This window comes from Phoenix dactylifera, chromosome 14 (assembly GCF_051530095.1).
Source record: "Phoenix dactylifera cultivar Ajwa chromosome 14, Ajwa_hap1_PhDact_Kaust_v1.1, whole genome shotgun sequence".
In the NCBI taxonomy this organism is placed as follows: Eukaryota; Viridiplantae; Streptophyta; class Magnoliopsida; order Arecales; family Arecaceae; genus Phoenix; species Phoenix dactylifera.
In genome coordinates this window covers 21124202-21148767 of record NC_143203.1, presented here as the reverse complement: position 1 = coordinate 21148767, position 24566 = coordinate 21124202, and the positions used below count along the sequence as shown (strand labels likewise).

The window sequence follows — 24566 nt, the reverse complement described above, 5'->3', positions numbered from 1 at the left end:
ATATAGCCAATCACTTCGGTAGTACCCTGTGGGCTGGAGATAGGGAGTTGTCTCTGGCACTGCAAAGTATTTTGTTTTTCGATTTTATTCGGTGTATCCATACTCGTCAACATAATCCACCCACCTTAGCAAAAAAAAAGAAAAAAAAAATACATGTTAAAGTTTTACAATATGTAATTACCAAACAGCAAACAAATTTTTATAAAAAATTTACTTAAAAAAACTTTATTTCTGAAAATTTTACTGTCAACCGCTTTACCAAATAGAAATAGGGCCTTAGTATTGGTACCGAAAGCCATAATAAAAATTTTACTTGGGTCATAGCTTTCCGCCTGCATCGATGTTTTAGGGGTTGCGGCTACTTACCGCCCGCTGGTTTAGGGTGGGCCACAACCCATCAAGTCGCCATGCCGTGGTTTCGTTCATGGTGGAAGAAGTTTATGGGTCTCGGTTGTCCAGTTTTAGATCCTGGTTCAGGTTTGCCCCAATGCGTTGAAGCATGCTCTCAATTCCTACAAGAAAATAAAAAAAACTGGTTTTGATCTATTTGTTTATTCATTCACTCTTTGATTACAAGGATGGTAGGTCATTAACCTTTTTCGAGAAAGAAAAGCTTTGCAAACTTGAAGCTGCATTCGTGGTATAATATTACTTCAAATTTGAGTTGAATAATATATACTCTTCCACGTTACAGCTTCCATTTTCCAAAAAATAAAAAGTTTTTTTTATAAATATCATTTTAAAAATTTAATTTTATGTAAATATTTTTTCTAAAATTATATTTATTTTTATATCTTCAAAAATACTTTTTTTTTGCAAAATGCCTATTTATTTTAATTAAAAATAAATAAAATTTTAAAATTATTTATTTGTTTTTTATTGTAATCTTTTTTATATTTATTTCTTAATTTTTTTAGTTATTTTAATTTGAAATTTTTAATTTTTTAATGACATTAGGTTGCATTGGTATATATATAAATATAAATAAAAATAATAAAATAAATGTTATATATATATTAATTTTAAAAAGATATTCATGTAAATTCGAAATGTAGCAGGTAGAGAAAAAAAACCAGATGGTGGTCTTATTTCATCGTTTCACAGATGCGGTTCCCGCAACGGAACGGACGGGCGCCGTGGCGCACTGCTCAGCGACTCACGCCCCTCCACTCTTCCGCTCGCCCCTTCCGTCTCCCGCGGCTCTCTCTCTCTCTCTCGTCATTCGAAGCTCTCTTCCGCCTCACTTTCTCCTCTTCGATCCTCCTCCTGGGGTTCCTTTCCGGTCCCCAAATCTACCCAAATCCGCCGTTTATTGGGCTCCGGATCCCCTCCTCCGATCGAAACCTCGATTCCTAGGGCTTCTTTATCCCCAATCCAATCGTATCTAGGGTTGTTGCTCTCCGGATTTGAACCATAGGTTTGGTTCCAAGATGAGCGTGGTGGGCTTCGACATCGGCAACGACAACTGCGTGATCGCCGCCGTGAAGCAGCGCGGCATCGACGTCCTCCTTAACGATGAATCCGAGCGGGAGACTCCCGCCGTGGTCTCTTTCGGCGAGAAGCAGCGCTTCCTCGGCAGCACTGGCGCCGCCTCCGCCGCCATGAACCCTCGCTCCACCGTCTCGCAGGTGAAGCGCCTCGTCGGCCGCGCCTTCGGCCACCCTGACGTCCAGTCCGACCTCCGCCGCCTCCCCTTCCCTACCTCCCAGGCTTCCGACGGAGGGATCCTCATCCACATCCGGTACCTCAACGAAGACCGGACCTTCACCCCCGTCCAGATCCTTGGAATGCTTCTTGCCCACCTGAAGGACGTCGCCGAGAAGAGCCTCGAGACCTCGGTCTCGGACTGTGTGATCGGGATTCCGTCCTACTTCACTGACCTCCAGCGGCGTGCGTATCTTGATGCGGCCGCCATCGCCGGGCTGAAGCCCCTGCGGCTGATGCATGACTCCGCCGCCACTGCTTTGGGCTACGGCATCTACAAGACTGATCTTGCCCCGCCTGGGTCTGCCACTTATGTTGCTTTTGTTGATATTGGCCATTGCGACACCCAGGTCTCGGTAGCTGCCTTCGAGTCTGGACAAATGAGGGTTCTCTCACACGCATTTGATGCGAACTTGGGTGGTAGGGATTTTGATGAGGTTTTGTTCAACTACTTCTCTGAGCACTTCAAGGAACAGTATAAGATTGACGTGGGTTCCAATCTGCGGGCGAGCATGAGGTTGAGGATGGCCTGTGAGAAGCTGAAGAAGGTTCTTAGTGCAAATGCTGAAGCGCCTTTGAGTATAGAGTGCTTGATGGATGAGAAAGATGTGAAGGGTTTTATAAAGCGAGAAGAATTTGAGAAGCTTGCTGCGAATTTGCTGGAGAGGATCTTGGAACCATGCAAGAAAGCTTTGATGGATGCGGGACTGAATGTGGATATGATGCACTCTGTAGAACTTGTGGGTTCAGGGTCACGGATACCGGTTATAATGAGGATATTGGCTGGGTTTTTCAGGAGGGAACCAAGCCGGACCCTCAATGCGAGTGAATGCATTGCACGTGGTTGTGCTCTTCAGTGTGCCATGCTGAGCCCTGTATTCAGGGTTAGGGAATATGAGGTTTGATATTTACTATACTTCTATTTTTCCGATTTCAGCCATCTTTTAGTGCTTCATTGATATGAAAACTTGCTACCTCCTTTGTCTTATGGTTAAGGAGCAACTTTTCTTGTTCTAATGATGCAATGATTATTATCAGACCTATCAATCAGTACTGCACCCCAATTTATTCTTTAAAGTTTAAACCATATTTTGCAAATCTTTGTTGTTGCTGCTCTGAGATCCCGTGTTATATTTTGAGTAGGCATTTAGGTGTCTTTCTCCTTTTATTTTGATTTGATTTCTGACAGTTTTTCTGCTGCTTTTATTGCAATTTGCATAAGAAGCGTGTTAGCAAATTTCTTTCTGCATCATATTACTGCTTTTTGTACTTTTAATCTTATTAATCACAAAGGTATCGTGTCTTGTCTTTTGTAGGTACAAGACTCATTTCCCTTTTCGATAGGATTTGCTTCAGATGAAGGTCCTGTTTCCACATTGTCAAGTAACATACTTTTCCGGAAAGGCCAACCATTCCCAAGTGTTAAAATGCTTACTTTCCACCGGACTAACACCTTCACTTTGGAAGCCTTTTATGCTAACCAAAGTGAACTGCCACCTGGTGCTTCTCCAAAAATTAGCTGCTTCCAGGTGTGGTTATTTTCGAAACATTCTGTTTGTTCAAGGACATACAAATCATGCTGCTTGATAGTTAGTTGGACTGGCACATAAACTAGCACTTGTACAGTTGTACCGACATAGAAATAGATATGTTTGTGCATGTGTGAGCGGTTAGAACTATTTGTTCTATGACATGCAGAATTTTTTATCTAATAGTTGGCCCTGTTTATTTCTCTAGGTTTAAGACATTAACGTTTTAAAAGTAAAGGTATGATAATTCAGAATATTTGTTTTGACTTCCCCATTCATTAGCTAATTTGCTGTAGAGGTTCCATTCTCTATTCTTGGTTGTGGTTATCCCTTTTAACACCTTGATAACACTAGTCATAGTTCTTATTCAAGATGAATCGATCTATTTCTCATCTTATCTTTGTATCTATATATTTAGTGCCCATTGAACATCAATTATTGCAAAAGAGCTTTTATTTGTTATTGAGATTATTATGTCGTTATTATGCTTTAACAAGTTTATTTGAGATTTGCAGGGCAAGTTTTTCCTCGATCTATCCAAGATCACCCTCAACTTGTATTAATATATATTGGGAAAACTTACACAAGAAATTAGGGGTGAATATCTGGATCAGCGAGATTGACTATTGACTTTGCTTAAGTAGGTAGTTGGATCACTTTAGTGCTGTATCATCATTTTTATGACCATAATACTAAACTAATTAACACATATTTTAGAAATTAATCATGTGCAAACTATTTTCGTTCAACAATGTCTTAGGAAAATTCAAATTTTATATTTGCTTCTCTGACTGCTATATTTGAACTCTTGGATGACTTGAGCTCTGATGACATGCCAACATTTTAGACAATTTGCATAGTTGATGCTGGGACATTCTTGTCACCATAGGTCCATAGCAACTCATAAATGGGGATTTGTCAACATGGATGTGCACCAAACAGCTCACAGTTGTGCATCACTTAATAAATCTGTTGTTATCTTTATATTCTCTCTTTGTTGCAAGGTATTATCTATAAGAACCATTATAGGCTTGTCAGCCAGCACTTGAGAGCTACCAAGTTCAATCCCATATCCTTTTCCACTGTTAGTCTTCTTCCACTTTTTAAAGGGACAGATAATTCTAAAACATCGAAACACAGGGTGACGAAGAGGTAGAAAGTGAAAGCTTCATAGTTAGAGAGGTGCTGTGTCATGCAAACTAATTTAATAAACTCAAATGGATGAAATTCCTTCAATGTGGAGGTCCTTTATTTGGCATGTACTACTTTTTTCTCCATTCTGGTATACATGAAATAAATTTTCTAGTTAATCTATATTCCACAATGCTGAAATTAAGGGATCTCACTTGAAAAGAAAATGTTCCATGTTAGTGTATTTGGGCTTATAACCATAGCTTCCAATGCACGAAACTTGTGACATACCAATGGGCCATATCAACTAGTCGCAGAAGTAAATCAGTTACACAAACTAATACCACTGGATCAGAATCATCAGATCTTTGGAGACAAACTTGCAAGTTGCAATCCTTTGAGAGATTGGTTCTGGATTATGGGAGACATTTTTTATCAAATAGGAACATTTTCTTGTGATGTCAAATGGTAAATAGCAGTTCTGTAGCTCCAGATTGTGGTTGTCCGATTAAGTTGAATCATACTAAAATGTTGGGCAAACTTCTGCTATGGTGCGAACTTTTGAAGGAAAACAATGGTATGGTGATTATCACCCTAAGTTCAAGCACTAATATAGGTTCCACATTGTTTATACATCTGATCAATGGATCTATTTTTATACATTTTAATCCTGTGATAGATCTCTCTTGCTATAATGCTTATATTTAACTTGTGTTACATATTTCTTTGGGGCTTTTCTTGTTCTATCAGTTTTGAAGACCCATCTGAATGGGTTTATAATGTTCCTGCAGGTTGGGCCATTTCAAGCTTCTTGGAGTGAAAAACCCAAAGTTAAAGTTAGAGTTCGGCTAAATCTTCATGGCATAGTTTCTGTAGAATCAGCTTCGGTGAGTATGGAATTGTATCTGTTGCTATGTTTAAATATGTTAAATATATCAAGCATCAGCTTGCATCTTTGTAACATTCAATGGCCATAATTCAACTGCTTCAGTTGATTGAAGATGACATAGATGATCCAGTTTCAAGAGATACTAGGCGCATAGACACAGTGGAGCCTGAGATTGCTTCTGGTGGCCCACATGATACGGCAGCAAATACTGTTGAAAATGGAACATCTGCACAGACTGAACCTGGATCCAGGCCTTCTGTGAGTTTTCTGTTTTGTCCTGATTATCTTGTATAAATATATTTTTACTGTCATATAGAGTGAGCTGGTTTTCTTTCTCTTATGGTAAAATATTTAGGTCTATCATCATTTCTGCATTTTTTTCACATGAATAATATGGACTCTTACTGCCCTGGTTTATGCTGCATGAAAAAAAAATTAATCTGTTTATATATCTATTGTTTGGTTTCTCTGATTACAGAATGCTCTCATCATATCTCAGGAAGCATCAAACCACCTATCAAATTAGAAAACCAAGGAACTAACAGATGCCCGTGGCTAAATTAATAGATTTTATTACATCTTTCGCTGTTCTCAATAAAATTCTTTGATGTTATATATGTACCAATCTACACAAGGTTCGCCGTTTCGGTACCAAACCCCATAGCAGTACCATCCTATTACAGTATCAGTACGTGGTACGGTATAGTAAAGTTGAGCGTACCAAGTATCAGTATGGTACCATACCCTATACCGGTTTGATAATGGCATGGTATTGTACAGTACAAACCAATATGGCAAACCTTGTATCTGCATTTGTATGTGATTCATCTTCTTCATATATTCTCATTATTGTAATAATCTCTATATTAGTAGCACTAATAAAAATTGTGAAGTGGAATTTAAAGTAACTCCAATAGGTAGTGACTAAGGCCATGATAATAGTTTTTGCTGAAGGTAACACGTAAATTGTGGTAGTTTTTTCAGCTAAGACAAACATGATGTTATTGATTCATCGAGAAGAGAATATGATGCATAGGGCCATTTGACTATTCCGGCTTTCCCTGAAAAATGAGGTTGCACTTGCCTTCTGAATTTGCATTGAGAACATATGCATAAAGCGATGTTGGGATAGAGTCCTTTGGATACATGACAGGAATACACCAAGTGTGTGCCTTGAAATATTGGTTCTGACAGAAGTAAAGGCAATATTAGGGGAAACTAGGTGATCTTATGATTTATGAAAGGAGTAGATCAAGAGAAATTGCTTTTTAAGTGTGGTATGCTTCTCTTCTTTCCTCTTGTTCCTTGCTTCTTCATCCCGTTCGTAGGGTTTCATGGGATTTGTGGATAAGGAGCTGTTATTTAGGTTAGGGGAAATGGTTGTGATTTGTTTTATTTTGGATAATGGAAGGAAGTTGTTTAAAAAAACAAGAGTATAAGCATGTTTTCTTGTTGTAGTCAACTTTGACTTGCTTGTACATCATGTCCCTTTACAACTCAATAGGCATGCCACTAGGTTGAGTAGTAAGAAATTTGGTTAAACAATGGTCATGAGTTTTGAGATGAGTTTTGTAGATAAAACCATGTGATATTTCAAAGCATGCAGTAGTAGAACCAAAAGTTTTAGGAAAGTATGCAGCTGATGTAATGAATAATATACTTGTTAAAAGCTGTCTAAAGGCATGCTCTGCAGAGCATGCCTTGGAATGTAGTTTAGGAAGAGTGAATTTTAAAATCAAGCAATCTAGTTTAGGATAAAATTGAGTGCATTTGGTTGGATGGTTTTCTGACCATAATGTTCTTCTGCAAGCTTATGCCTTAATTAGTGTCATGAATTAGTTCTTAGTTTAGCTTACTCTGAACAAATGTGTCTGCTTTTGATGTCGTAAAGAGGCTAATCAACTTTTTTCGAAATGTTGAGCACGTGATCTGGTTTGTAGTGACTGAATATGAATTGGGTGATAACTAACCTTTTTCATTACTTTATTTTGACATTAGTTCTCCTACCTTTTGTTAAATAAAGTTAATATGGAAGGCTATCTTGGCCTTTTCGGGAATATAGAGTAGCACACTAAGCAATTTCTAAAGGACACGAAGAAGTCAGTTTCATGGATGATCATCAAAGTAATATATCGGTAATGTTATCATGGTTCAAAACAGTTAGAAAATGTCAAGGTTTAAATGCATCATGCTCCTAAAATATCGTCTGTATCAAATTATCAACAATATTACTTTGTACTATGGCAAGCTATACTTCTGCCTTGTGGTTCCCTTTTCTGGACGTCTTTTTTTTTTACTACTTCATATAGGTACTTGAATGGTTCTTCACAATTTTCCACTAGGATTAAGAATCATTTGGGTTTAAGCAATATAATGAAATAGGAAGCTAAAAGAATGTCTCCAAAATCTTGAAACTAGGTTATTGAATTAAATTAAGTAAAAGAATGGGGATAGCCAATACCAGGGTGACAATCAAAAAGTTCATTTAATATTACTTTAAGGCAAAAAGGCGAGTTAACAAAGCATGCGAGAGGTGAAAAGTGATTAAATAGTGACATAAGAAGCTTGAACGTCGTTACCATCCATAAGCCATTAATTCTTTAGTATCCAGGTCAAGATAAATAAAAAGTGGAATCCAAGCGCTTAACTATTTCTCCTTCTTGGACTCAGTTGCTCATTATTCCAAGCTAGTGAAGAAAGTGGGAGCAAGACTGATCAGGCCTCAATGAGTCGCTTCTTTGGAATATTGCCTCAGATTTGCACCAAGGTTGTGGTAGTTAGAGCACCACGAAAGAGAGAAAATTTAAGAGTGCATGCAAACTAGTTAGATAAAATCGATACATTAATTTAAAGGAGGGGTTATGAAGGAAATTATAGACTTTTAGTGGTCTCCTGCTAATATTTTTGCAGTGCCTTCGATCCTACTTCGACTTTGAAGCACAGTTTATTTGACTCTATTTATCACTTTGTTGCACAAAGTGATGCATAGGGAATTCCTATGTCTTTTGAGCTTGAACTTTGAACTGTTAATGCCATTCTGATGTCAGCTATCTAACTTTGTTCTTGGGTGCATCAAAATTATTCTGACCGTAGATTGGATAGCATTTGATTATTTGATGTTGGTTGCACTGATTATGATGTGGGACTATTTTGGGGCCCACAGTTGCTTCAATATCTTTTCTTCTTTACTTCTTCATTGATAAATAATATTTCTTTCTTAGTAAACTTAATAAATAAAGTTTCTTTTATAATGCTCAACACTGTTCAGCCATTTGTATTGATTGAAGCATGGAATTTCTTGTTGATTAAAATAGTGTTGGCAATTCAGGTGGTTTAGGTTTTATTTTACACTGGTTGAACTTTGGATCAGGTTAGAGAAACCACTGAACCTTCACCTGCCTGCATTTGATCGAGTTTGGATAATGCATGCCTATTCTTGACTTGCTTGGATATTGGTTGGTTTTGGTCGACGATCTACCATAAAAAAAGATAAAATAAAGATATAAAATAATTTAAAATTTTGAAATCCTTTACCTACCTACTCCTAGTCAATTGTGGGGCCCTAACCCTCTCTTGCCTTTCATTCCTTCCCATCTTAAACATAGCTGTGAGGCCCTCCTCTCTATTCTTACCGCCTTGCTCTCAGCAGTCAGGTCCTCTTCTCTCTTAAACCCTCGTTGCTACCCCCATCGTAGAATCCTATCATAGGCCCTAACTCCCAAGTCCCGTACTCCCTCCAATAATTCCTAGGATGGCCGTGGTCTTCTTCCATACATCAAGGATTCTATTGCTGCTTAGCTCCTGCCTGTCTGCCTCAGCCCCTTATTATCCCTTCCTATTATTCGATCATTATCCCCAGCAGCACCTGCTTCTCAGCCTTGGCCCCTTTTTTCTCCTTTTGACAAACCTGCCTTTGACCTTGTGCCCTTCCTGCATCTCTTCTGCTACACCACCTCCAGTGCTGTTCCCCTTGCATCCATGTCCTTCCTCTTTTTCTCCTCCCCTGATTTGGAAGACAGAGAAACCCAATCCACGTACAATTGAGTTGGTTTAGATTCATGTCAATTTTGCAGTTTGGAGCAACCCTGACATAAATCCGGTCTTTCATGAGTGGATTTGGGGAGGTTGGTTGTTCTGGGTTGGAAATAAGTATATTTGGACTGAAGTGGAAGGCCTAAATACCATGAATTGTCTCATATTGCACTGACATTCAGCATGCATCATCATGTAAAGGCAAACCAGTCTATCCAAAAGTTTGCATCATTGTTCCAGTTTCTTTAGTTTCTTATTGATCTCACCCCTATAATTTTTGGCCAATTAAAGAAATTGAGTACCTTATATGTAATGATTTTAATTTTTGAATTGCACAATCTTAAGTATTTATTATACAAACTAATATGATTAAACAATATCACAGATTAGTAACAAGTAAGCTTAGAATTCATGATAAAAACTGGGGAGATGTGTAATAATGGTTACACATTAACAGCATGCTGCATATTTTACACTACTGTTGGTATTGTGGAAGGTAATATTTATGGTTACCTTAATTTCTAGCGTTTAATCTCATATACAATGGAATTTTGCATTGTTTCTGCATTCATTTGATGGAGCAGGCCTTAGGGCTTCCAAAATGAGGTTATTTCCAATTGAGAAAGGATCTAAACTGCCTTAGATAAAAGCTGATCAAGATGATCATGCATTGGTAAAAAAGGGTAAAGCAGAGCATGAGCTTGTATCATTATGAATTAGGGTGTGCCATGTTTGTTGGAGTGATAAATATTGGTCCGGGCTTCATATTTATAGGCTGGCATGGATGTTTCACAGGTATCAATACCTACACCAAGCTGATAACCTGCTGGCACAATAAATATAACAGGATGAAGTTTGATAAGTTATAATTCACGTTAAAATGTTTTTCTCATGTACAGCATCCATTGTTCTTACTCTTTTTTTTTGAATATTTGGTAATCTAATAATACTAACATGATGTACATAATTGTTATGGAATTTAAGAGTTGAGATAATTATGTAATTGCATGTACATAATTGGTATAGAATTTAAAGTTGAGATAACTATTTAATTGCAAATCACTAATATTTGATTCAAGATGGGCAAGTGTTTGTGTTTTCTATGAAGCATGGAAGGGTGCGATGTTAACATAGAAAGTTTGATATTGTCTTGTAAATGTGTGTTCTAAATTATTCTAATACTGTTTGTTGATTATATCAAAAGTAGTAATGCCCAGATTACAATTGTCATAGCAGGCTGACAGAATAAAAAGAGAAGGAACCTGTAGAAGGAACGAGTTGGCAGTTGCTGAGACTATATATGGTGGAATGACTAAAGAAGAACTATTAGAAGCTCAAGAGCAAGAACAGGCACTGGCCTACCAGGACAAAGTTATGGAGCAAACAAAAGATAGAAAGAATTCACTGGAAGCTTATGTCTACGAGATTCGTGATAAGGTAAAATCAAATTCAGAACACCTCTTCAACTTTCTTTATGGGTAGAATATTAATTATATATATTTTTTTGCCACTAGCTTTTCGACAAGTATCGCTGCTTTGCAACTGATTCAGAAAGGGAAGGAATCTCGGTTAGATTACAACAAACTGAAGAATGGCTATATGAGGATGGGGATGATGAGACGGAAAAAGTTTACACAAGCAAACTTGAAGAACTAAAGAAGGTAATAAGCACATCCTCCATTTGATTGTTTTCTTTGCTACCTTATACAGTTGCAAGTTGTAATAATAACCAAGAGCATATTTATATACTGTCTAATTTAGTACAACTTGTTCTTCAACTCATTCTTTTCCGGGGACATATCCATAAATGAAGTGGCTGAGCAATTTTTTTTCATGCTCCATATGCATCAACATAGTATTTCTTTTCCTTCTGTTACCTCTCACTGTCTTATATCTAATCCTCTCACCCGTTCATGAACGCACATGGTGCTTGCCGTGCCAACTTGTAAATACTCTCTTTTGTTTTTTCTTGAGTTTGTTTTCCTCCAGAAATTTGCATTTTGTTCTTTTTGTGCATTTCATCATCCTTGTACCAAAGCATTCTTATACACATTAAAGATCAATATTCATTATTTTTTTTTTGTTCTTTTCTGTTAGAGACCTATATAGGTTATGCATTAGTTGCATTTGTATACTTTAATTTTAAACTTCAATTCTGCATTCCGCTAGTTTTGTTTTGATAGGTTTTTGTTGGTGTTATTTGATTGTTTGCTGGACTTATTTGCCTAGTTCAGCCAAAGCTTTAAGTAGGTGAATATTGCATGGGGAAGCCAGTTCTTTTGGAGATGGTTGTAGAGATCCTAGGTAGCATTTCAAGTGGTACATGCCTTTTAAATATCTTTTAACTTAAAATCCACTGTACATTAAGGTCTTCTCAATCAATCGATGAACTCTTTTATTGGCTTCCTAAATGTCTCTTCTTTATTTTAGCAAACTTTTCTTTTCTAGGCCCTTTTTCCCTTAGTCTCATCTGCTCTCCAGTAATCCATGCGCACTCATATTTGAGTAATATTAGAGATGTGATGGATTATTATTTTTGCTACTTTTTCTTATGCTTTTTCATGGTTCCCCTTTTTAATTTATATTGAGTTCAGCTAGTTCTCACCAATTAAGTCCTTTATGCATGCCGTCTCTTGATTTTCTTTGGAAATTATTACCTCTCTGTTGCTCATCTTTAGTCTCTTTTGAGTGCTTCTTCTTGCTCCCTTTAGTCACTGACTGTTCTAGTGGCAGCTCCTTGAGACTTTTTCTCCTTCGAAAGTGGCTTTGGAATTGTTTTCCTCTCATTGCTTTCTTGTATCATGATATATTTTAGGAATACCTTTTCTTCCTAAACATTGGTATGTTGGTACAAGTGACTAGGTGGCATGGTTTGTTACCTTTGAAGCCTCATTTAACGATGAAAATGGTAGAACCATCATGCTGGTTTTGGTCTAATGCCCCTTCTCTGTGGTGCTGAGTGCTGACTAATATTCGAGGTTGCTATTCCCCATGCTACTTAGTTATTAACACTTTGGCATCTGATCAGTCAGTGAATAGATTATTATGCCCATGCATCTTTGAAATTGTTAGGCATCAGATATTGTGGAACCTAGATTTCTTATCAAGCTCTACGTGTAGTCTAGCATGGTTGCTAGTAGTAGGTATTCTATAACTATGAATTCTCTTAGCAAAGATGACTAATTGGCCTAAGATCACATGTTACTACCTCTAGTATTTATTTGTCCACCTTTTACCTTGTGTCCTAGACATGAAACAACTGCTTTCCTCTGAGATAATGTTATCAAGTACATAGTTGAAAAATACCTGCCTTCATATTATGGCATTTGATCAGGCTTCTTTACCTCTACTATGTCATCCTCTTATTCTTGTTTCATAACTTCTTTTTCCCCTTCAAATTCTTGGTGGTATTTTTTTATTGTATCCCTAGGATTTCATAAGGATGCTTTTCTAGAAGCTGTGGGAGAAGCAAGCCCACACTTTGGGACTCCTTGTTCCGATAATACCCCTAGATGACCTTTTAGAGCTCCACTCATACCAATCTCAAACCCACTGGTGCTTAGCTCATTGAGCAAACTGTTGTCAATTATACGATGTCCCCATCCTACCACTAGTTTTAATGAAGTATATTTTCAATGTCTAATATTGTCCTTGGATTATATCCATCCTCTAGAAGGCTCCAGGTTTGACCACCGTATGATATTATGATGTATTGTTGTTCCATAATACATGCACTTGTTGTATGTCATATTCAGGTCATTTTTTTATTGCATTATTTGGTGCACCATAATGTTAATGGTCAGAACTGTTATTTACATGCAAACAAGGTTTATTGATTCATTTTGAGCACTTAGGAGCCAGCATTAATGAAAGGATATTTTTTGTCATCATGAATGTGTTTGGCTAGCTAATACATTCCAAACCCCTCTTTTGTCTCCTTTAAATTCTTCCTTTCATCTTCCCTATGTTATGAGTCTTGTTCAACTTTAGTCTAAATTCATCTGCTTATTGTTCCTTTTTTTTTTGTTCTTTTCTCCCTTTGGAAGAGAAAAATCACGTTTGGTTTCTACTGGACCGAAGGTTTGCTTATAATTCTTCAAAACCTTCAAGGCTAGCTACAGATGGATTTGATAGCTTAAGATAATGACTGTGAGACGAGCCACCATATGGCTTCTGATTCATTTATACGTGGCCAATTTGTTAACAGGTTTTTTTTGCCTTTCTCTTGATATGATTCCATTATACCCTATCCTATCACTATTAACCAGTCTACAAGTCATTTTCACCATGTTTTTCCTGTGTTTATTATACCTTTGTTTGGTTCATACTTCATACTACTGGGATGTCATGTCAGTTTAGTAAATATCAGTTTAGGCATTTGCACGCCCCTTTCTTCTCTTTCATGAATGGTTCTCTTCCTTTTATGCTGCAATTTTGTCTTTGAAGATTGTTGCATTTTATATTTAGTCAGGTTCTAGTGCTCATAGTTTTATTTTGTTTAGATCTGGTGACTTGGTTATGTATTCTAATCTCATTTCTGCTCATTTTATAGGGTCATATACTGCATATGCTTTATTTATGACTTTCTCTTGCTTTGCTAGGGCTCACCTCATGTACCATGTGAGACACTAATTTTATGTTATCACATTTTCAGTTTATATCATTATGGTTTGTTCGTCAGTAATTTTCCAAACACACCAAGGTTTTTGGTTCCAGTGATGCGTGAAAATTTCTATTATTTGAGATTTGTGGCATATTCTCATGTGTCACCCTTATAATTGTGCTCCAAACGTCTAAATTTCTATTAAAGCATTGTTTCGTTATTTTAGATCATTCATGGCCCTTTCTTACTTTATTCCCAATAAAGTCACAGATGGGTTGTTTGCTAGGGTTAAAAGTTTTGATTTTGTAAAAAAAGAATTAAGAGAAACTAAAAGAAGCATATCAGCGATAAATAGGTTAATTGAACAAATATATATGAAAATATTGGAAACCTCTTGTTGAGTAAGCAGAATTCAGTAGAAAAAATTATTTATATTTTGTGAAAGGTTTATTAGGATCATGAATACATGCTAAATCTGCCTAAAGTTTATGATGGCTTATTTTTATAAAGAAACATTGGGATAGAATCTTGAAAAAACTTTTCAAGAAATAATTTGAGTAATTAGGAAATATTTAAATAATATTAGATTACTATATAAAACATGTTAGATTTCAAGTCCTTGTTAGGATCTGTCACATGCCGCTGAAAATTCAAAAATTTTCAGATATGCAGCGGAAAGACATGTGCATATCCCGTTCATCGCATGAACGTATTTTAAAACCTTTTGTAGATAAATCAGGATTAAATTTTTATTAAATCATTTTAAAATCATGATTAAGAAGATCAGATCTTCATCTTGTGCGGGTAGATGGTCTCCGCAAATCTGATTTACGTGGTATTTGATGAAGGTTCAGTGGAAGCCGCACACGCGTCCGGCCTCTACAGATATCCACACGAAGTAGTGAGTCGATCGAAGCCTTTGGATCTTCCCAGGATGCTAGCTCCCTTGCAGAGAAGGCTATTGATGACTGAAGTCCTCTCCTTTGAATCAACCTTTGATTGGCTTGAGAGGAGGAAGAAGAAGGAAATGCCAAGGAAGAAGAAACGAAGGCTTTTCGCAGCCTTTTACTTTCCCTTGCGCTAGAACCAAAAGAAGAAGAGGAAGGAGATGAAACCACCTTTATTTTCTTCCCTTGCTCTTACGGCTGAAAGGAGGAATGGAGATGGGGACTTGCTGCCGTGAACTCCCAGAAATAGCATGAGAGGAGGGGCCAAAACCCCTCCTTTTAATTCTCAACGTGATAAGGATGAGCTCCTATTTTTTAGGAGCTCACCCTTATCACTTTGGTTCGGCAGCAAGGAGGGGCTTACGCCCCTCCTTTTTGTTCCACGCAATTCCCAAGGGGAGGGGCCCATGCCCCTCCCTCATATCGCATTTAATTAGCCATTTAATCAAATTAATTGGTAAGATGGTTTGGGTCTAATGCATGGGTCTAATCCCATTCAAAATGGGATTTATATGAACTCATTTCAATTTCCTCCTTATCCTAATCTAATTAGGATTTAATCGAACCATGACTCTATTGAACTCTTCAATCCTAATCAAATTAGGAGTCATTTAATTAATTAGATTAAAATTAAAATTAATTAGGACTTGACAAAATCCTAATCTAATTAGGACTTGTTCAAGTTTCAGCCCTAAGACAATTAGGACTTTAGAAATCCTATTCCAAGTAGGACTCTAATTTAATTTAAAATCCTAATCCAATTAGGACTTCATGAATTCCACTCCAAGTAGGACTCATGATCAAGTCCAATTAATTAAATCCATTAATTAAATTAAATTGCAATCCGATTGCAATTGTTCCTTCTTCTAACCACTAACTCTTAGCGGGTTAACTATTTATCAATCTAATTGATCATATGTGATTCTTAATCACAATTTAACCATCGGATCGGTCAATACCTCTAATATGTGTGACCCCATAGGTTCTATTCTGACTGGTAGTGAGATATATTGCAATCTCTATCACAATATCATTGAAAACTCCTTTCAATGGGTTGAAACAATTTCAACTCAACTCACCAGGGATTATCGACCATCGAGATGATCCCTGTGAGTCTCACCATCCACCAGTGACACCTAGCAGTATGTAGTGGCTACCCAGCAGAATAGAATGATGAACCTTTAGGTGCAATTATCGTATGATACAGTCCTTCTATCGTGGATCCCTACAGACCGGAGGTCATGGATAACTCGTCAAACCCCGTTGTCTGTCATATGTCTAGATTTATTCGACTTGAGTTCGATAGTGGAAAACTCTTTCTCCACTTTATATTACTGCCTTGGCCAAGGTCTTAGAACTCAGTCTAATAAATCATCACTCCTCTTCTATTAAGGTCGATAGATTCCATGTAAGTGCATACCCTACTCATATAGTGAACCTACTGCAGCCAATCTACACAATAAGAATCCATATGACTAGAGACCATGTATATGTGCAGTCAAACTACAATAACCTCACTGTGAATAGCCGAAGCACCGCAGGTCAAAGGACCAGTCACACTACTGCAACATCAAGCAAGTCACTGACGAGTGGATAGTCATCCAAGTGACTTCTTGTCTTGGTCACGCTCAATACCCTTGTTCTCTAACAAGCACCTGCACTATCACTTCAGTGTCCCTACACTGTGGACTCGAGTCTCGTCCATCCATAAGGAAAGCAATCTGTGCACTGATCGGATTGATCACCGTCCTCGTGATGATCCATTGACCAGAAGCATTTAGAAATTAATCACCAATAATACATGGCTCAAATTCTCAACTCTTGAGAATATGTACCATCATCTTATTAATTCCTTGGACAATTCATAGATACATAAACAATATAAATGAAAAGATACTCATTTATTATTCAATAATAATAAAGTCAAGTAGAATTAATAATGTGTCCACCAGATTGGCTTTTAGGGCATACATCTAACAGTCCTTTTAGGACATAAACCTCTTCATTCTTTTTGCATGCACCAAATCACTTCTTCATATTGATGTATCCCTCGGCCTACATTGTATATGTCCAAACTATCTAAGCCGTTCTCTGAAGTTGTCCATAATTGGTGCTACCTCCATTTTTTTACAAATGACTTCATTTTTTATTCTATCTTTTCTTGTATGACCACGCATTTATTTCAATATTCTCATTTCAGCCATGCTCATCTTGTGCACATGGTTTTAACTGCTCAACATTGTATATCATAAAGTATAGCTAAGTCGTATGTTGTCCTATAAATTTTTTTCTTCAACTTGACAAGTATCCTATAATCACATAATATCATAGTTGTATTTTTCATTTCATCCAACTTATTTTAACTCTATGGATGACATCTTCTTCAATCCATCCATATAAATAATTGATCCCAAATACTGAAAATGATTATTTTTAAGAACTTCATGATTATCAATTTTTACTACATCTTCATCTTTATTTCTAATTTTGCTAAAATTACATTCAATGTTTTCCGTATTGGTCTTACATAACCTAAAACTCTTGGATTCTAATGCACTCCTTTGTAATTCCAACTTATGTTGAACCTCGACCCTAGTTTCATTCACTACAACGATATTATCTGTAATTAATATGCACCAAAGAATATCATCTTGAATTTTTATAATAAGCCCATCCATAACTAACGCAAAAAATTAAGGATTTAAAGCAAATCTTTGATGTAAATATATTGTGATTGGAAACTTACTAGTATTAGCGCTAGTAATTCTTACATTAGTTATTGCTCCATCATTCATGGCCTTAACCACATTGATGTCTAACGGAAACTCCTTTTCTAAAATCCATCATAAGACTTCTCAAAGGACTCTCTCTAAATCAGTAAAAATCATATGAATATCATGTTTCTTTTCTCAATACTTTTTCCTTGACCTTCGAAAGAGAAAAATGGTTTTCATAGTCAAAGCTTCTTGGTATAAAACCAATTTTTTTCTCTAATACTTTTGTATCATACCTCAATCTATGCTTAATCACCCTCTCCCAAAGTTTCATAGTATGGCTCATGAGTTTAATACCATGATATTTAGAATAATTTTAAATATCACCTTTATTCTTATAAATCAGTAATAGTGTTTTTCTCCCATTCATCAAGCTTTTTCTTGGTTTTCAAAATCTTATTAGATAAATTAGTCAACCGAGATACTTTCACATCACCTAAACACTTCCAAACTCATTAGGGATTTCATCATGTCCAATCAATTTTTCTATTTTCGTCTTTTTGTAGCCTTTGTTACAAAAAGATATGCAAGTCTATAAAAAGATTTGCAACTAGTACACTTAGATGCACTAGTTATTTTACAATATTAAGTGTATATCGAATGCGATTACTTTATACTCGTGAGTAGAGTTGTGTTAAATGAACAAATATTGTTTGGCTAATCTTTAAAATTCAACATTTTTATAATCATCTGGCATAGTAGAGTTGATTACTTTTAATACATTCTTTTATTAGATTCAAGTAATTTCTCTCACAAATTAGTATCATAATATGGTTTCAAGTTCCAGCACATGTCAAGCCAATACTAGTGCTTGATCAGCTTACCAAGCGAGCCACTTATTATCAAGCCAGTAGTGACTGGTGCAAATTTGGTACATCTTGATATTGCTCCATACCTAGATAAAAGGGCTCTCAAGCCCTTTTTATATTTTTGGTTTGGTATAGCAGAGCACAATGTGGTCTCTAGCCAAAATGTCCAGTGCTAGGGACACTTAAATTCTTGTATTATACAACTTCTTTTTCATATCAGCAACATAAACAAGCTAAAGGATCATGAACGAAACTAAGGGGACATGAACTATGTTTACATCTTAAAAAGTTCATTATGGTTGTATTAACACTATTAGATTGTAGGGAGCTATATACTAATAGTAGTGTGGGAAACTTATTATATTTTCCCCGTCCTTTCACCTTTGAACAATTGGAATTGACTTTTTTTTTGTTGTTGTTTTGTGTAATTGAGCATGGTTTAAAATGGGAAAGTAGAGCCAATGCTATTACTGCTTTGTTTTGGCATATAGGAGTGTTTATCATCTTTTCCTATCTAATTTTCACTTTGATATGTATTGGTGCAAGAACAAAGATAAACTGGAATGGAATTCAGTCATGGTCGTTGGAAAATAGGTACCTCAAAGCAATTAGTTTCACTATCTGAGAATGAACGGATGTAGTAGAATAAGAGCTAGTTGGATGAATTGGAGTTGAGCTTCTGGAGTATTATGTCATCAACGCCATGCCTTCAAAATTCAAATGAAATTTTAGTGAGTGGGAAAAAGGTGTGTAATATATGATTTAGAACATTGTGAAGAAAAGAGGCTCCAAACAAATAAGTTGAGTGTAGTGGAAATAAGAATGTTAAGATGGATTGGTGGTAAAAACTATGAAAGAATGAGAAGTGTGTAAATAAAAGGAGCTGTAGGAGTTGCTCGAATTAGGGACAAAGTGATGGAGAATCAACAATATGGTATGAGCATGTATCAGGAAGAGCTAAGAGCTCTTTAAGTTTGGACAGGTACTTTAATCTTTGAAGGATGTAGAAAAGGGGAAAAGAAGAAAAGCAGAAGAACGAACAAATGTGGAGCAGCTCAAAGAGGGAAAAAACATACTGGTTGGTCATCCAGCCATGTGAAAGACGAGCCTATAGCATTACAATATTTAAATACTTTGAGTTATGCTGTTAATCTACTCCAAATGCATATATAAGAATGTCAAATTTGATTCTTAACCTCAATATTATTACTGTCTAGAATTCAAACTGTAATTATATTTAAATGTTGGTCTTATGGGATAAATAGCTACTTCTCTACCTGAATAGGCCCTAAATACAATCCATAGACACGAATACTCTTGAGCAGACACAGTTTTATGATAAAAGAAATAAGCAAAGAAACTATCCACTCCCATGTTGTAAGATAGTCCTCAAGATAGACTAGAATTCTGGGGTAGAGTAGTTTGTCTAAGCAAGAAAATTCTTTTGACTTCGTTGATATAGGTTCCACTGTTTGAGCGATATCTTTGTTGTGCTGTTCTTCTTTGACTGATATTTGTGGTGTGTCTTTCTACATTCTATTAGTCATCATCTAGTCTGTATTCATTTGTATAAACTTGTGCAATGCTTCCATGGATTGGTGTTTTGCCATTGATAACCTTACATAAGTCCCTGTATTTTGATGACAATAGTTGGTGGATCCTGTTGAAAACCGATTCAAAGATGAAGAAGCTAGAGCTCAAGCTACAAGGGAGCTTTTAAACTGCATAGTTGAGCACAGAATGGCTGTAAAATCATTGGTGACCTATGAACGAGATGCTGTAAGTTCCATGTAATCCAATCGATAGTTGGTTGTGTTGCAGGCTGCAGTTCCAATACCCTATTGTTATTTGGCATTTCAGGTCATAAATGAATGCACGAAAGCTGAACAGTGGCTACATGAGATGTCTCAGCAACAGGACTCGTTGCCGAAGAATGCAGACCCAGTATTATGGTCCCATGAAATCAGAAAAAGGACAGAAGAATTGGACATGTATGTATTCTGTCCCCAATGTCTAACTGTATTTAATATACTTATCATTTTTCGCTCTTATAATTTTTTTCAGATTTTTTTTTCTATGTGTTTATCTTTTATTCATGTTCATGTATTCTTTCCATGTTTATCTCGATGTTTACCAGATTCTTTAGAAATATAATGAGGCACAAGGGTTCTCCATCAAGAATGGAAGATACCAGGGGCTCGGATCACTCTAGTACTCCAGACAACATGCATACTGATTGACTTGGTTCATTTTACCGTAAGGTGTACTCTAATTTTTTGTCATGATTGGTTATGTGGTCATATTAACATGATATTTTTCAGAGTATACGGTTCCAAATCTTTACAAATATCCTGGGGCCAAGTTCCACGAGTGGTTTCAGGGCCTGCTCGTTTCCTAGTAAAGGCATTTTTCTTCTTCATTCATTACCAAATACCTAACACTATTCTCTGTATCTTTTGTGTGTCCTGTATAATTACCACATGGTTGGTCTATTTTGTTTTAGTTTTTACCCTATTCCATATGCAGATAAAAATAAGAACTAATAGATCTCTTGTTGAAGATAGCTGGTTTAATGTATGGGGTGTGTTCATCATTTGGATTTGCTAGTTGGTCGACATAGAGCTGGACAGCTTGTGCATGCTTTCTTTGGCAATTTTATTGCTTCGGTTAATCAAATCAGCTTAAATTTAGTCATTTTATTATCATTTAGATTGATTATGCTAATCATGGAATGGTCCCTTCTTTTCTCTTGTATCCCCTTTTTATTGGATGTATTAAGGTCTCGCCCCAAACTCATCATCTAGGTCGTGACATAGATGCATGAACCTTAAAGCAATACTCTAGAAATCATGTAAAACTTATAAGATAATGCAATAACACTAGAATAATCAATCATACAGTTTAACCATAATGTACTAAATAAATTCATCATTATTAAATAGTAAAGTTTACTCAATTACAAAATTTGAGCATTCATCTGATACCAAAAAATAAACTATCTACATTAATAACACCGTTGCTCGAACTTTATATCCAATCTAATCGAGAGAAAAAAAAAAAGAAGAGGTGGTATGAACTTTACAATCTAATAATAATTTTTCGTATTCGCTTCAGTATAGTTAAAGTAAAGTTAAAATAGATGTTAGCTATAAATCATGTCAAAATGCAAGAAAATCATAAAACTTCATACTGATTATTTGACATAGCTCAAATAAATTTATATAAATATGTATATATAAATGTACACCATCTAATATACAATGTTTCAAGAAAAAATTTTATATATATTATCAGTCTAAAACTTTTGTTAGATCTTATCTTCCACTATTATATAGATTTTCATTCAGCAATTATCTTTCTGATTTGGACTATCCATGGTGATACTTCATTCGATGACTAGCAAACCATAATTTCACACTTCGATCCATGGCGGCAAACCATAATCTATGTGCTTTGGTCCGTGGTGGCAAACCGTAATATCCGCTCTTCGGTTTGCGGTGGTAAATCAATATATCATGATTCAGCCCATGACCGGTAATCTATAACATGGTTAGTCAATTTTTTTTACTCAACAATCAAATTATTCAATTTCATTCTAATTAGAGAAAATATAATTTTATATTATATTGCTTACCAAATTTCAAAATAATTATCATCATACTCCAAATAAACGAAATTATATTCCAAATAATTCAAATCATTGATATTTGATGTGCCTATACAATAAAGAAACATATATTTATAATTTTATATATTCATATAAGAAATTAGTCAACAATCATTTGACAAATGATGCAAAATTCACAATCATCGACACATGTTACAAAATGCATATTATCCATATGGGTGATTGTGTATAGAAATTTTTATCTTTACTAATCTTAGACTCAATTACAGTGGATACCGATCCACTTGATTTTTGAACTTGGAGGCTGGGTATTCTATTCAATGCCTTCTTGCCCAGATAGTTGTTTTCATACAAGATTACATCTCATTCTCAAATTAATCATAAATAAACATAGTTAATATTAAATTATTAGAAATGGATGAATAAATGGTCGTACAATGTCTGTACGAGATCTTCGGTTATGCAATACCAGCTCGGAGCCCCTAGTAGCACATGGTTAGCCTGGGATCCCTCCAAGGTTCAACCGCCCTACAAGGTGGTGTCCTTTTCTCAAGCCCATTAAAGCATCTAGAGAGAGAAAAAGAGAGCAAGAAAGAGAGAGCAAGAGAGAAAGCAAGAGGGAGAGAGAGAAATTCATGGTTCTCTTCCAAAAAGAGCGGAAGCCGACCGCACCCACGCACATAGTGGTGACCCTCTCGGCGGCGGCGGCGGCGGCAACATCTCACAGCAACATTGGTCAGTTGGACGAGAAGAAGAACAAAGGTGGCGATGACGACTAGAAGACTGATAAAGAGGAAGAGAAAAAGATCTATAGGCCATACAACGGCTCAGCGAGGTATCGGCGGTTACTCAGCAAAGTTTTCTGCCGGAAATCTGAAACAATCCCAACCAAAAATACTTGAAAGTTTTCTCGGCCATGCAACTCCTTAGGGTAGGTTCTTTAGTTTACTCATATACCGAATTTCTACTTCTCTCCATCATAGTTTGTGCCACAAAAACATAGCTTGCTCGCTTTTTTGCATAAGTAAATTCTATTTCTTAACACAACATAATCCAATATACATCAACTTGTCATCTGACATTCTTCCTATGTCTCGCATGGAAGCAGTCATATGTTTTCATTAAAATTTTAATTGCATTATTATAAGGATTTGTGATATAGGGATTACCACAGGGGTCTATTTGGCTGCAAGTAATTGGGCGTCTGAACTCTATTGGCTCTGCAAGAGCGTTCTGTGGGTGTTCGGTTCATCGGATAAGTAGCTGATGGGAGTCCCCACAGTGACTTAATTTTGAGAAGAATGGTCTGATCTTAAGTGTCTGCGATCCAAGGCTCTAGAAACCATATTTTATAGTCCTAACTTTGAAATCAGACTAGCCAATGCTAGCTTGGACAGGCTGCCCACTTGGCCAGACAAAGTTTATAGAGGAATGCAAAGTACTTATGAATCTGAGCTATCCGAATTGCAATTGGATCAATTTAAATTATACAAATTAAATAGTCTCACCCATTATAGCATACAAGATTAATTATATGCCTGCATCAAGAAAGATTAATTATACACCAAAAGCTCCAGATCTCTGGTTTTAGTAACAAACCAAAGGTGATGAATCCTGTCATTTTCCTCTGCAACCATGCAACGCACGCATTGAGTGAAGCGAAATTGAACTATCAGGCTCATAAATCGCTAGCCCAAGCTCAATCTAATTCTAATCTAGCCCAAAATTTGTGACCTAAGCTCTCCTCCTCCACAAGGGTATAGGCTAAGCTGGGTCAAGCAAGCCTATCCAACTATATCCCTAGGCTAAGTTACTGATTTGGAAGCGCGTTCCAAATAATATTACCTGTTTGCAACCTAGACCCAGTCCTGATCCAACCATATTTGTCCTAATCCTATCCAAACCCAAACTTGACCCAATTCTTGGATGAGTAGGGTTTGGTTTAAAATGAACATGCGAACCCCGTAACAGGTCCTAATCATGGTTAGGAAGTTCCCGGACTCAACCGACTCAAAATTGTCACTTACTGTAGTCTTAAACAAACTCTCAAGCATAGTTCAAGCGTTTTGCTTTCTTCATGATAAATGAGATTTATTCAAAATGATCACATTCCTATATACACACAATTATCATGCTTCTAATTTATATAGACAACTTGAAAACCGTAATGTAATCCTACATTTATATAAATTTTCTCTTAGAAGTTCTCTAAACAAATAGAGCATGATTATTTTTTATTTATACTATAATTAAAACCCTGTTAGACCAATTATCTAGACCCTTGACCAAATTAATCTCCATGTGGATTTAATAACTATGCGCTATACTATTACTTAGCTACTTATGCATCACATGCATTCTAGATGGTAAACTTTATTCTCATCTTTTATGAATATGTAAGCATTTCATAATTGAATTTCACTAAAAATCTAATTTATATCCCAATAATATGACATATATCCATATTTGAATTTTAAACAAGCATAGCATAATATCCAATTTGTATTCATACCGAACAAA

General features: G+C 36.2%; 1 protein-coding gene across 2 annotated transcripts; it reads left to right on the top strand.

Moving 5' to 3' along the window:
- Positions 1 to 1051: 1051 nt before the first annotated feature.
- LOC103719320 (heat shock protein 70 (Hsp 70) family protein) lies at positions 1052 to 21011 on the top strand. 2 transcript variants are annotated; one of them, XM_008808517.6, is made up of 9 exons: positions 1052 to 2603; positions 3021 to 3233; positions 5156 to 5251; positions 5356 to 5511; positions 10522 to 10722; positions 10800 to 10946; positions 20069 to 20197; positions 20279 to 20409; positions 20556 to 21011. In XM_008808517.6, the coding sequence occupies exons 1-9, from the start codon at positions 1431 to 1433 to the stop codon at positions 20656 to 20658; spliced, it is 2349 nt and encodes a 782-aa protein (XP_008806739.4). In that variant the 5' UTR covers positions 1052 to 1430; the 3' UTR covers positions 20659 to 21011. The 2 variants fall into 2 exon arrangements, with proteins under 2 accessions (XP_008806739.4, XP_008806738.4); XM_008808516.6 differs by having other exon boundaries at positions 10519 to 10722.
- Positions 21012 to 24566: the final 3555 nt, after the last annotated feature.